The sequence below is a fragment of the Budorcas taxicolor genome, chromosome 8 (genome assembly GCF_023091745.1).
Source record: "Budorcas taxicolor isolate Tak-1 chromosome 8, Takin1.1, whole genome shotgun sequence".
NCBI classification, from domain to species: domain Eukaryota; kingdom Metazoa; phylum Chordata; class Mammalia; order Artiodactyla; family Bovidae; genus Budorcas; species Budorcas taxicolor.
Window position 1 is genome coordinate 68,036,503 of NC_068917.1, and position 12,498 is coordinate 68,049,000.

The following is a 12,498-nucleotide window of genomic DNA, read 5'->3' on the forward strand; positions in this document are numbered from 1 at the left end:
AGTGGATGGTGAAAAAGGTAGGAACAGCAATTCTAAGTACAGTTTTTAAAAGATAAACTAAACACCAACAGTTTTAAGTTGATGGGTTTTTCACACATTGAACAAACTGAGATGATCTGCTCTTAGATAAACTCCCTCTGCTAGAGACAACAGTGTCAGAACTACAATACCCAAAGTGAACTAGATGGTAGAGCCAATTAATATAACAGATGAAAATCAGAAATCATTAAAGGAACATTTCAGGAAAATTAACCTGGCAACAGTGCATGAAATATATGGAGCTGAGAAGCAAGACTACTTACTATAACGGTACAGGTGGGAGATAATGAAAAAGCTGCCAAGTTTACAGTCATGATCAAGGACAGAAGGGGATATTTTGAAGAAAAAACTTAAGATATAAAACCCAGGTGACTTCTAAGGAACCAAACATTATTCTTCAATTCTAAATCTAGAAAAAGTGATCCAATAATAATACCACTGGCCTGGGAAAGTTGAAAAGCCCCCATTTTGTTTTAATTTTTAAAGAGATTAGTTTGAATAGGGACAAAACATCTACAGAAAGAGAAGTATACTAAGACTCTGTGCAAATGCTAAAAGGCAAAATTTAACTTAGTAGAGTTTTAACTACAAGACAGTTTGCTTTTGATGATTATAAACTTCTATTGCCATTACTTGAAATTAATATTTTCTCAGTACTAGCCACAAACCCACAAAAAAAGGTAAAAGACGACGTGTGAAAAAATCCTTTACAAAAGTTATTGAGCATAAGTCAAAAATAGCTGATGCCAATAAAGATACTAAATACAAGTTCTAAACAGAATTAATTTTAAGAGGTGTTCACAAGTTGCTTTTAAATGAATGTTAAAACAGATCCTCCACTAGTTTCTATCATGGGAAAAGAGTGCCCTCTACTGGAAGTTAACAGACATGAAACCACTTAAGTTAACTCCATTTCTTAAAGACCTGGCATTAAGTACTGAACTAGACAAAGAGGGGTTTCACATATAGGCAACACATTGCAAACAGCTCTCTTTTGCTAAAAGGAAAAAGTTATTATCAGTTATGAAGCACACTTTGGGTGACAGCATTCAAACATACGTCCTATCCTGGTATGAAGAGACTGGCAAACAAAGCTAAAGAAAATCTGCTAATAAAGTGAGCTACTCCTGTTTAATTGGGACAGAGGATCTGCTCAAGAAGCCAGCTACAGCATAGATTCAATTTCTGCCTAAAACTATCAGACCCTGGCCTTGAGCCACAATCAGTTAGAAATGGCTGAATACGAAAGTACTATGCCTGATACAGACATTAAATTTTAAAGGATACTTTGAACTCGCAACATGAAACACTATTAATTTTAAGACCTTTGAGGGTAAAAGGGTACAGTCACACTCTGGAAAGTAGTTACTCGAAAAATTAAACAGAAAATTAACATATGATCCAGCAATTCTACTTCTGGATATACAGCCAAAAGAATTAAAAGGATTCAAACAGGTATCTGCACACCAGTGTTTATAACTGCATTATTCATAATGGCCAAAAGGCAGCACAACCAAGTATCCATTAACAGATGAATATATCAAAATCATGAAGACAAAACAGTGGTAAACAAGGGCTGGGAGAAGGGGAAATAATCAGTACAGAGTTTCAGTCTGGAATGATGACAAGTACTGGAGGTGAACAGTGGTAGCAGTTGCACAACAGTGTCAATGTACTTAATACCCCAAAACAGTTCTAACTGTACACCTACAACTGGTTAAAACGGTAAGCTTTATGTGATGTATATTTTGCCACATACACACCCACCCACCCAAAGATATTTCAATGATTCCTTGTCGGAGTCTGCAAGCTTTTATTTCACCACCTACATTAAACTGAGCTCCCTTCCAACAAGGAAGACCTGTATTACAATTTCATAACACCAAAAGTTTTAAAGCACAGCACTCTCATCTGCCACTGAATCCTTACTATGGCTTACTTCTGATCATTTTAACCTGTTTCAATCAACCTACACAAATCACTGTATGTATCTACCTATGGCTCAGCGGTAAAGAATCCACCTGCAGTGCAGGAGAACAAGGGTTCAATCCCTGGGTCAGCAAGATCCCCTGGAAAAAGAAATGGCAACCCACTCCGGTATTCTTGCCTGGAAAATCCCATGGGCAGAGGCGCCTGGTGGGCTACAGCCCATGAACTTAGTGACTGAAACCATGACGATGCAAACCACTGAACAAACCACCGGGAGCAGTCTTCCTCTAGTGAACTTCCTCCACCTAGTAATAACCAACAATTTTAACTGCTGTTTTAAGAGCAAATGCAGGGAGGGGCAGTATTTTTACGTCAGTTCATAAACTGCCAGGGACTGGGGAAGGGTGAGGGAGAAGGTTGTACACTTGAAATACAGCTCACTTCAGCATGCTACCTCATGTGCAGTATCCCGATGAGCATGGCAGCCAAATCTGCACTGAGTCTTCCCATGATACAGCAGCGACTTAACCGAGAAAGCAAGTCAGCAGGCAGACTGGGTAGAAAATACACAAGCTGGACCAAAAGCTGCTGAGACTCTGCTGGGAGAACCACCACAGCGCCTTCTTGTGGATCTAGTGAGGTAGAAGACAAGTTAAATTTTAAAAGATATACAAGTAAGAATTAATAAAGCAGACATAATTTTCACTGTGCTATGTTGAATTCTCGGAGAAGGCGATGGCAACCCACTCTAGTACTCTTGCCTGGGAAATCCCATGGATGGAAGAGCCTGGTAGGCTACAGTCCATGGGGTCGCGAAGAGTCGAATATGACTGAGTGACTTCACTTTCACTTTTCACTTGCATGCACTGGAGAAGGAAATGGCAACCTACTCCATTATTCTTGCCTGGAGAATCCCAGGGATGGGAGCCTGGTGGGCCGCCGTCTATGGGGTCACACAGAGTTGGACACGACTGATGTGACTTAGCATGTTGAATTCTAACATACCAATTACATGGAAAAAAGTTTTATCAAAAAGCATATATGTATGGCTTAAGGTACTGCCTAGAGTAAAAGACTAAATACAATCATTATTTAGAGATAACATTTAACACTGAATTTCATAACATTCAAATGTGTTATTTGAAATAAAAACTGATGGAGTTAAAGGAATCAGAAACAAAGCAAAACAGTAAAAAAAGCAAGCACTTTTGCCAAACAGGGACAATTATAATATCAACCTAATTTAACACCAAAGACTTATTTGAGTATACACACACACCCCTACATATAAGCAATACTAAAAAATACAGATTTTATAATACCACACACAAAAGGTAGACACAAACCAATGTTCGTCACCTAATAAATGGATAAATATAAAGTGGTGTATCTTCAACAATGGAATGTTACTCAGCATTAAAAAGAAATGCAGTACTCATATATGCTACATGAATGAATCCTAAAAACAGTATGCTAAGTGAAAGAAGCCAGACTGAAAAGACCCACATTATACAATTTCATCTAAGAAATGACCAAAATAGGCAAATACAAAGAGACAGAAATGGTGAGCAGTGGTTGCCAGGAGCTGAGGAAGGAAGAAATGAGGAAATAGGGACAGACTACTAATGGCAGAGTTTCTTTCTGAGGTGATAAAAATATTCTGGAATAAGAGAATAGTGACTATTGCACGATCTTGGGAATATGCTAAAAATTAATGAATTGCACAGTGTAAAATGGCCAATTTTATGGTATATGAATTGTGTCCCAATAATAAATACTAATTATACATATGTATATATGTCAGTATGTTTTTATTGATATTTTTGCTTAAAGAATGAAAAGGTTTTAAGGGTGAATAAAAAATTAATATATGAAAGCCACACAAGATTTTGATAATGATTAAGTAAGTAAAATGTGCCATCAAAGTTTTAAAATAATTTTCTAAGAATACCAGGTCAGTTTTGAATTTGTGAGTTTCGTGGCTTAAAAGACAATTTAAGATTTGAAGAAACATCTACAACCTTTAATTTTCTAAAACTATTGTATTAAGTAATACTATTGAAAATGAATTTACTGGTTGATATTTTGTTCATTTTACCATGGTATAATTAATGCCTAATTTGAAGGAAAAGTAAAACCTAAAGGTCTCCCCTTTGAAACATCGTTCCTAAGTTGGGGCAGACAGAGTACTACTTACACAGGTACACAAAACTCTTACCATAGATTCGGAGAGCAGTAACTTGTAAACTTCTGAGCAGCTCTTTATTTGCTCGGGCTGCAGCAGTATGGATAATGTCAATAAGCTGTGTTGAAAGTTCAGGGTTTCGGGAGCCGAGATGAGCAAGCTGCAGTGGTAAACCAGCCAACCAACGTGATAACACTTTACTACGGTATCTAAGGCCATCAAAGAGAAGAGAAATACACCACATTTATTTAAACATTTGAGAGCCTATAAGATGGCTGGCATCATTTATTCAGCTATAGCATTCTCTAAGGTTTACCCCACTGTATTTTAAAAGTTTATGTAATTTGGGGCACTATGTAAATTGTAGTTTTATCTTAAAGGACACAAACTCTACTCCACTTCTTGTGAACTATTTATACTAATTTGTAATAATTATTTTATTATTGATGCACTCAGTATAGGGTGCCCCACATTAAGTGGCTTCAAACTTGTGTTGTTTCAGTTCTTTCTTATACTTGCTAACTCTCTAATGCCTCATCTCGGACACAGCAATCACTTCTGCTGTCCCCCAAGAGCTTAGTGATTTACACATGACCTTTGGAGTCTAACAGACCCGAACTTAAGTCTCAGTCTGGCTGCCCTTTAGCAGCATGACACTCACCAACTTATTTAACCTAAGCTTCCTTCTGTAAGGCAGAAACCAACAGTGCCTACATCGAAGTATGAGAATTACTGAAAAATTAAGAAAAGCCCTGACTCACAGTAAAGACTCGAATATGTTCTAATAACTACCTATGTATGCTGAGGTATCCCAAATCTCTTATCTTAACTCAAACATCTCTTCCAGACTATCCCAAATAAACCTCAAACTCACCGTATCTAAAAACAGATTCCTTAGTTCTACTCTTTGTGTTGTCTATGTCACCAGACAGCACCAAACTAAGCCAGGAACTTTCTCACTTTAAAATACTCCCATTTTTAAAAACTTATTGAAACATTTTTGACACACAGTATTATCTTAGTTTCAGGAATATATCACATAATAATCTGACAACTGTACACACTGCAAATGGTCACAAGTCTAGTAACCACCTGTCCTAATAAAAGTTACTGTAGTATTACTGGTCATATTCTTTATGCTGTATATTACACCCCCATGGCTTATTTACTTTATAAGTAAGTTTGTACCTTTTAATCTCCTTCACCTATTGTAAACCTCTCCTCTTCCACTGCCCTCATTCTTATACCATATGTCCCAATATGTCACTAAGGGCCAGAGGTTAAACCTCCATAAAATTTACGGGAAGCAAAAGAAAAAGCTGAGGCTGCTACAGGTGGTTCCAATTGTCCTTTAGCTGTTAATCAGACAAGTGGAAATATATGCTCAAAGAGACGTTTACCTTCTCAGTTATGTGTATAAAGGTTACTGGAACTATTATGTACACCTCTTTATAAAAAAAATTTTTTTTTATGAAACCAAAAAGGATAAAAGAATTTCTCCAAAGATTTAATCACTCTATCATCTTATTATACAGATTAGAAAGTAACCTGGTAAGAAAAAGAAAAGCAAAATAACATAGGGAACTGTACCGGATTCTGTAAGATCTCAGTTCTTCTTTTTGATAGATTTTACTGAAAAACTTCAGTAACAAAGTCCGAACTGGAATGAGCAGGCCTCTTTGCTGATACAATGTATAAACTGCCTTTATGAGAGACTCTGTCGCCTCTAAAACCAAGAGAAAACAATTGCATGTGAGTCGAAATATTTCTTCACCAGCACCATAATTCTTCTAAAAAGCACAGAAGCACCTTGTTCCTATGACAAAGCAGATTTTAGCCACAAACTGATGACTACCATCAAAATCCTACATCAATGGCCTAATACAAAAGTCAAACCAACCAGAGATTACAGTACAAATATTCCTAAGAGACAACAAACCTAGGAAAGGACAGCGAAGAACAGAATACTAGAAAGGTGGATAAGCCAGGAACCAACCAGGAAAGCTCTGTTTTGAATGAAAAGAATTATTAAGTCACAGTAAAAATTGACAATGCAACATAATTTCAAGTAGCAAGAAAGGTAAAGAGAGAAGGATCAATTTCTAGTCAAATTAGATCAGAAAAGAGTACTTCTTCATCCTTAGGCTCAATGTCACTTCCTCTTAATAAAACATACCTCCTTTCACTCCAACTATATAATCTAGTAGAAAACCTTCCCATCAGCTTCAGAGTGGACCTACCCACTGAAAAAGGGGTGTTCTCAGCAATCAGGGTTCAAGGAGATATTCCTTCATGATTATGCTAGCTACCTTTTATGGCTTGAACGTAAATGACTATGTGAAATGTTTGATAGTTATCAACTCAAAGTTAGACTCTAAATATTAATAGCATGCATAAGAGCTCCTCTCTTAAATAAGGACAAAGCATTAACACCTACCTCTGTTTGGCTGTATCTGCATTAACCTCCAGGAGACTCCAAGCAATCTGTTCAGCTGCTTACTATTTAGCCTAGAGCCATCTTCAAGGGTTTCTGTTACAAATTTCCTTATCCTTTCTATCCAACTGGAATCCTTCTGCAAAGTTGAGGCATTTGCCAGGGAGACCATGATATCAGACAGTGTTAAATTCAGTAAAAGATGATCTACATTATTCGAGAGAATCGTGCAATGCTTGATGCTAAAAACAAAGACATACATAACTGTTACGTCTTGTTATCTACCATGCCTGCTTCACTAAAATACTTAACTATTCCTCCCAGATTCCCTGGTAGCTCAAAGGGTAAAGAGTCTGCCTGCAATGCGGGAGACCCAGGTTTGATCCCTGGGTTAGGAAGATCCCCTGGAGAAGGAAATGGCAACCCACTCCAGTATTCTTATCTGGAAAATCCCATGGACGGAGGAGCCTGGCAGGTTACGTACAGTCCATGGGGTCACAAAGAGTCGGACACCACTAAGTGACTTCACTTTCACTTCATTCCTCCCAGAATGAATTGCCAAGAAGGTAGGTATATAAAAGCGACTGTAAGTAAACTATTCATTACAGAATCAGGGTTGTTAAGGGATAAATTAAGAATGCATCCTGCTCAGTTCATTACCCAAGTTGCTATTCACACAAAAAATACAGGCCCTTGAAACACGGCTTGGTAATCCTATATGTAATGTGGGGATAAGAACACTTGAAAACTTAAACACACTTGAAGATTTTAAGCAGATATTTGTATTAGGATGAAACTCACAATAGACCTTGATTCTGCTTCTAACTAATTTTGACTTAATAGAATCACTGATTTCTCCTGACCACAATTTCCTTATGTGTGAAGACTGGTCTAAATAAGCCCGATTCTGAAACAACTTAATTTTATCAGTCACATATTGAAATCACTTTTTCCTAGCCATATAAAACACATTTCTTTCAAAGCTTGAAAGAAATGTCAAAAAAAGGTTCTAACAGATTATCCTAACAAAAACAAAGTTTGCAACTAAGGATATAAACCACTAAAAGATACATAAACACTATATAAACACTGTAGATTTCAGGCTACACTGCATTCAACAGCAGGGCAGAGCCTATTTATTTTCATGTTCAGAAACACGGAAGTTGATTAAACTAAAATAATACCTGAAACTAACTTATTTTAAAAGAAAAAGTTAACCCTGGATTAAGCATGAGAAAGGACACAGTAGTAACAAACCACAAATACAAAGGAAGGGAAATTTTTAACATTTGGTGTTATTAGGGTATCAAATGTAGAGTTAAGAATGACAAATGGGACCAGATCACGAAGAGTTGAAAGCTAAGGACACTGAAATCAATTCTGCAAGCACAGGAGTAACATAGTTGAAAAGTTCTTTCTTTTCTGCTGATGAAAAAGAAAAAATCAGTTACAAGACTCTAAACAAAGTAGTTGTATGTCTATTAGAGCAATACAGGCAAGACGTGAGGAGCTCAAGAAACAATGCTGGTACAGACTAGGAGAAAGGGGGATGTATGGAAGAATAAAAGTTAGCTGGATCTGAAGTCTGCTTAAATGCATACATGCATGTGAGCTTTTAGCTCAGCTGGTAAAGAATCTGCCTGCAATGCAGGAGATCCCAGTTCGATTCCTGGGTTGGGAAGATCCCCTGGAGACGGGATAGGCCACCCAGTCCAGTATTCTTGGGTTTCCCTGGTACCTCAGTTGGTAAAGAATACGCCTGCAATGTGGGATACCTGGGTTCCATCCCTGGGTTGGGAAGATCCCCTGGAGAAGGGCATGGCAACTCACTCCAGTGTTCTTGCCTGGAGAATCCTCACGGACAGAGGAGCCTGGCAAACTACAGTCCATGGGGTCGCAAAGAGTCAGGACATGACTGAGAGTAAGCATAGCACAGCACAGCACAGCAAATGCCCAGCAAAAAACTGGGAATTCTATAACAAAGAGGAAGAATGAATGAAAACTGGGACAGATGACCAGCAATCTATATACTACAAACCCAAAACTACTGGTAGGTTCTTTGCCCAACTGTTCAGTGTCCAAAACCAAGGCACACTGTTTACTAACCAGACCACACAAAAGCTCGACTGCAACATTTCTTCACCACAGGTAAAGCTTTTGAAGATCTACTTAAGTTTATCTTAAGCAGTATAACCTATTACTGTCTGGAAGGTGTCAACAGACATAGAAAAGTTGGGAGAATTCATCCTGCTCCTCCAAGAATTTACACAAAATTTTAGTCTAAATACACTGACCACCAATTCTATGAGGGAGGCAGGAAACTGAGGAAACTCATTTTCAGCAATGATAGAGGAGGAAATTAGAACTGATTCCCTTCCTGAAAATAACTTTAAAAGCTGGATGAAATAGTTTTTAACAACTCAAGAGCATTCAAGAAGGAACAAGATGATGATCAATTGCTGGGTCCCCCAAATAAAGCAAGACCACAGCACTCAACTTCCAAGGGCTGCTGCCAATTCCAACAAAAGGGCTAAAAAACTGAAGTAACCTTTCAGAGGCCTCACAGGGAAAAGTCAAACCCCAGAGCCAGACAAACACAGGGACTCTGGTATATTATTCCTACTTCAAGCTGGACCCTTAAGGGCTTTCCCTTTCAGAGTACGGGTGAACTGGAAGTAAAGAGAGCTCTTACATAAAACAGACCCAGTTATGCATCACCTCAGTAGTTAACAATTTTTCCCAACTAGATCTATAGATTCAACACAATTCCAATCAAAACCCCAGCCAGTTACTTTATAGTTATCAACAAAATGATTTCTGAAGTTTATACACAAAAGCAAACACTAGACTACCCAATATAAGACTGAAGCGGAACAATGTTGGAGGACTCACACCACTCAATTTCAAGACATACTGTACTACAGTAATCAAGACAGTATGGTACTGGTGAACGAATAGACAAACATAGGTTAATCCAAGAACCCCAAGAGAGGCCTGCAAGTACAGTCAACTGATGATTTTAGACAAAGGAGCAGAAGCAATCCAAAATAGAAACAATAGTCTTTTCCACAAACGGTGCTGGAATAACTGGACAGAAACTCTAGAACTGAAAAATAAAAACAAAACAAATTCAACAAATATATGTTTGAATGATAAAGAGAAACAGAAAAATCAGTAAGTGGGTCTTATACACATTCAATTAATCTTTAAAGGGAAGGAGAAAAATGGCACAAATATTTTTTTGAAGATGAGATCTTTTTCAGATGTGTTTACACACTTCATTCAAGATCTCAGATTTAAGAAGCTCACTGAATTCCAAGGAAAATCAATAAAAAAGAAAACCACACCTGGATACATCATTATCAAACTGCAGAAAATAAAAGACAAGGAGAAAAGTCTTATGGGAGGGGAGGGGGGAGTAACTTTTATAAAGTAGCAATAGTTCAGACTCATAGCTGACTTCCTAACAGCAGTGGAAACCAAGAGAGAGCAAAGTGTTGCTGTCAGTATGCTCAAACAAGAAAACTGCCAAACCCAAGTACTGCGCTCTGTTAAAATAGTCCTTGGAAATAAAGGAGAATACATATATTCTCCTTCATTATACATATATGTATTTGTGTGTGTGTGTAAACCGTCTAGCAGCTTCTAAATAAGCCTAATGAAGAGAGATGAAAAAAATGAAGAGCAAAAAAGTAGGATATACAGATAAAACTCAGATGGTGGATACAAGTTCTCCCAAAATATTCATTTTTGCTTAAAGATTCAAATTTTATCTCTAGCTCAGACACTATTTTCCTGGAACTGATAGGCTTACTTTATTCATTTCTGAGAAAACATCTGCAAATACCCAAGTCTGAATAACCACAGTTAGTCATTCAAATTAAAATCATGTCCATCACAGAAAATACAAACAGAATGACAAGTGCATTTCCTTGAGACAACCATCATTCTTTGGTATGTAGCCAAAATACTTCAGGCATACTTCCCATTTCACCACACAGAATATTAAAAATATGTGTTTTCAAGGACTGTGACTTAACACGATTAGTAATTTTTACCACTTAAGAACAATTTTAAGTGAAACTGGCATGTTCTTTTAAACTGTGAATGCATGGTGGTGAAGAATAGTTAGCCCTCCAGACCGTTCTGCATCCACGTAGTCAACCGACCGCAGATGGGGTATCATGTTTATGAACTGTGGTTTTCTGAATCCACAGGTGCAGAACTTCTATATTTGGAGGGCAACTTGCTTCTGCTGCTAAGTCGCTTCAGTCATGTCTGACTATGCGACCCCACAGACGGCAGCCCACCAGGCTCCCCCATCCCTGGGATTCTCCAGGCAAGAACACTGGAGTGGGTTGCCATTTCCTTCTCCAATGCATGAAAGTGAAAAGTGAAAGTGAAGTCGCCCAGTCATGTCCGACTCTTGGCGACCCCATGGACTGCAGCCTACCAGGCTCCTCTGTCCATGGGATTTTCCAGGCAAGAGTACTGGAGTGGGTTGCCATTGCCTTCTCCGAACTGGCTTCTAGGACAGTGAAAATACCATGTATGACACCGTGTCTTACACAAAACTCAGACTGTACAACACCAAGAGTGAACCCTAACATAAACCAAAGACTGAGTATAAATGATGTGTCAAGTTCGTATTTTACAACAAATATACAGCTCTGGTGTGGGATGCTGACAGTGAGGGAGGCCATGCATCCACAGAGGCAGGAGTACAGTATACGAGGACTCCATATTCTCTGTTCAATTTTACTATGAATCTAAAAATCTGCCTGCAAACTAAACTCCATTTTAAAAAAAAAGGAATGAAATGCTAGTAGCACTACAACATGAATAAACGTTAAAGATATCATGCTAAGTTAAACCAGACACAAAACAGTATTTTAAGTTTCTACTGGTATGTGGTACGCAGAACACTCAAATTAATAAAGGAAGAAAAGTGCAATAGCAGTTTCCAGTACCTGCAGGAAGAAGAGGATAGGAAGTTATTATTTAATGTGTATTGAGTTTCAGTTTGGTAACATGAAAACCGTGAATGTACTTAATGCCACCAATCAGTACACTTTAAAAATGGTCAAAATGTTAAATTTTATGCTATCGACATTCTACCACAATGAAAATAGTATCTTTTGTAACTCCACAGTTCCACCCAAGATTAAAAAAATCTAGACATCAGGTCAAAATTGAGAACCACTGGCCTAGGCCACATTGGCTCCTCTAACTTTAACTTGTGAATTTAGTAGCTAGCCTCCAAAGGCTACCTGCGAAATAGTCAATGTACTTCCTTATGGAAGTATAAGAGCAGCCTGCAGACCCTCAAAACAAATCACTAGGGAAATTTATGATAGTCAATCCACTGTCAATCCACTTTTGTTAAGAACTCCACAATTTCACCACCTCAGTCTCTTCATAGTTCTTTTCACCTTTTATATCTTGGCACAAATTACTCTCTAGGCAGGCAGCCCTCTCTAGGACCTATGGCCCCCATGATAGAGCAAGACCAGCTCCTTACTACATCGATATACTCTTGTTACCCTATTCTTTTTCCTAAGTGCCTTCAACATATTAAGTGTCCAATAAAGTGAATAATGACAGTACACCCATATGCTCGAGTAGTTTCAGTTCAGTTGTTCAGTTGTGTCCGACTCTTTGCAACCCCATGAATCGCAGCACGCCAGGCCTCCCTGTCCATCACCAACTCCAGGACTTTACCCAAACTCATGTCCACCGAGTCGGCGATGCCACCCAGCCATCTCATCCTCTGTCATCCCCTTCTCCTCCTGCGCCCAATCCCTCCCAGCATCAAGGTCTTTTCCAATGAGTCAACTCTTTGCATGAGGTGGCCAAAGTATTGGAGTTTCAGCTTCGGCATCAGTCCTTCCAATGAACACCCAGGACTGAT

General features: G+C 38.3%; 1 protein-coding gene across 4 annotated transcripts in view; it reads right to left on the minus strand.

Moving 5' to 3' along the window:
- TEX10 (testis expressed 10) overlaps positions 1-12,498 on the minus strand; it is a 49,774-nt gene that overhangs the window by 23,282 nt on the left and 13,994 nt on the right. For all 4 annotated transcript variants that reach the window (XR_008199816.1, XM_052644798.1, XM_052644797.1 and 1 more), the window contains exons 6-9: positions 6,591-6,829; positions 5,744-5,879; positions 4,187-4,362; positions 2,423-2,600 (exon numbers count right to left, since the gene is read on the minus strand). Coding sequence is in view for 3 of the 4 variants with exons in the window: in XM_052644798.1 (XP_052500758.1) it covers positions 2,423-2,600; positions 4,187-4,362; positions 5,744-5,879; positions 6,591-6,829 (729 nt within the window). In the remaining variant the exon portion in view is untranslated. The remainder of the gene's footprint in view (positions 1-2,422; positions 2,601-4,186; positions 4,363-5,743; positions 5,880-6,590; positions 6,830-12,498) is intronic.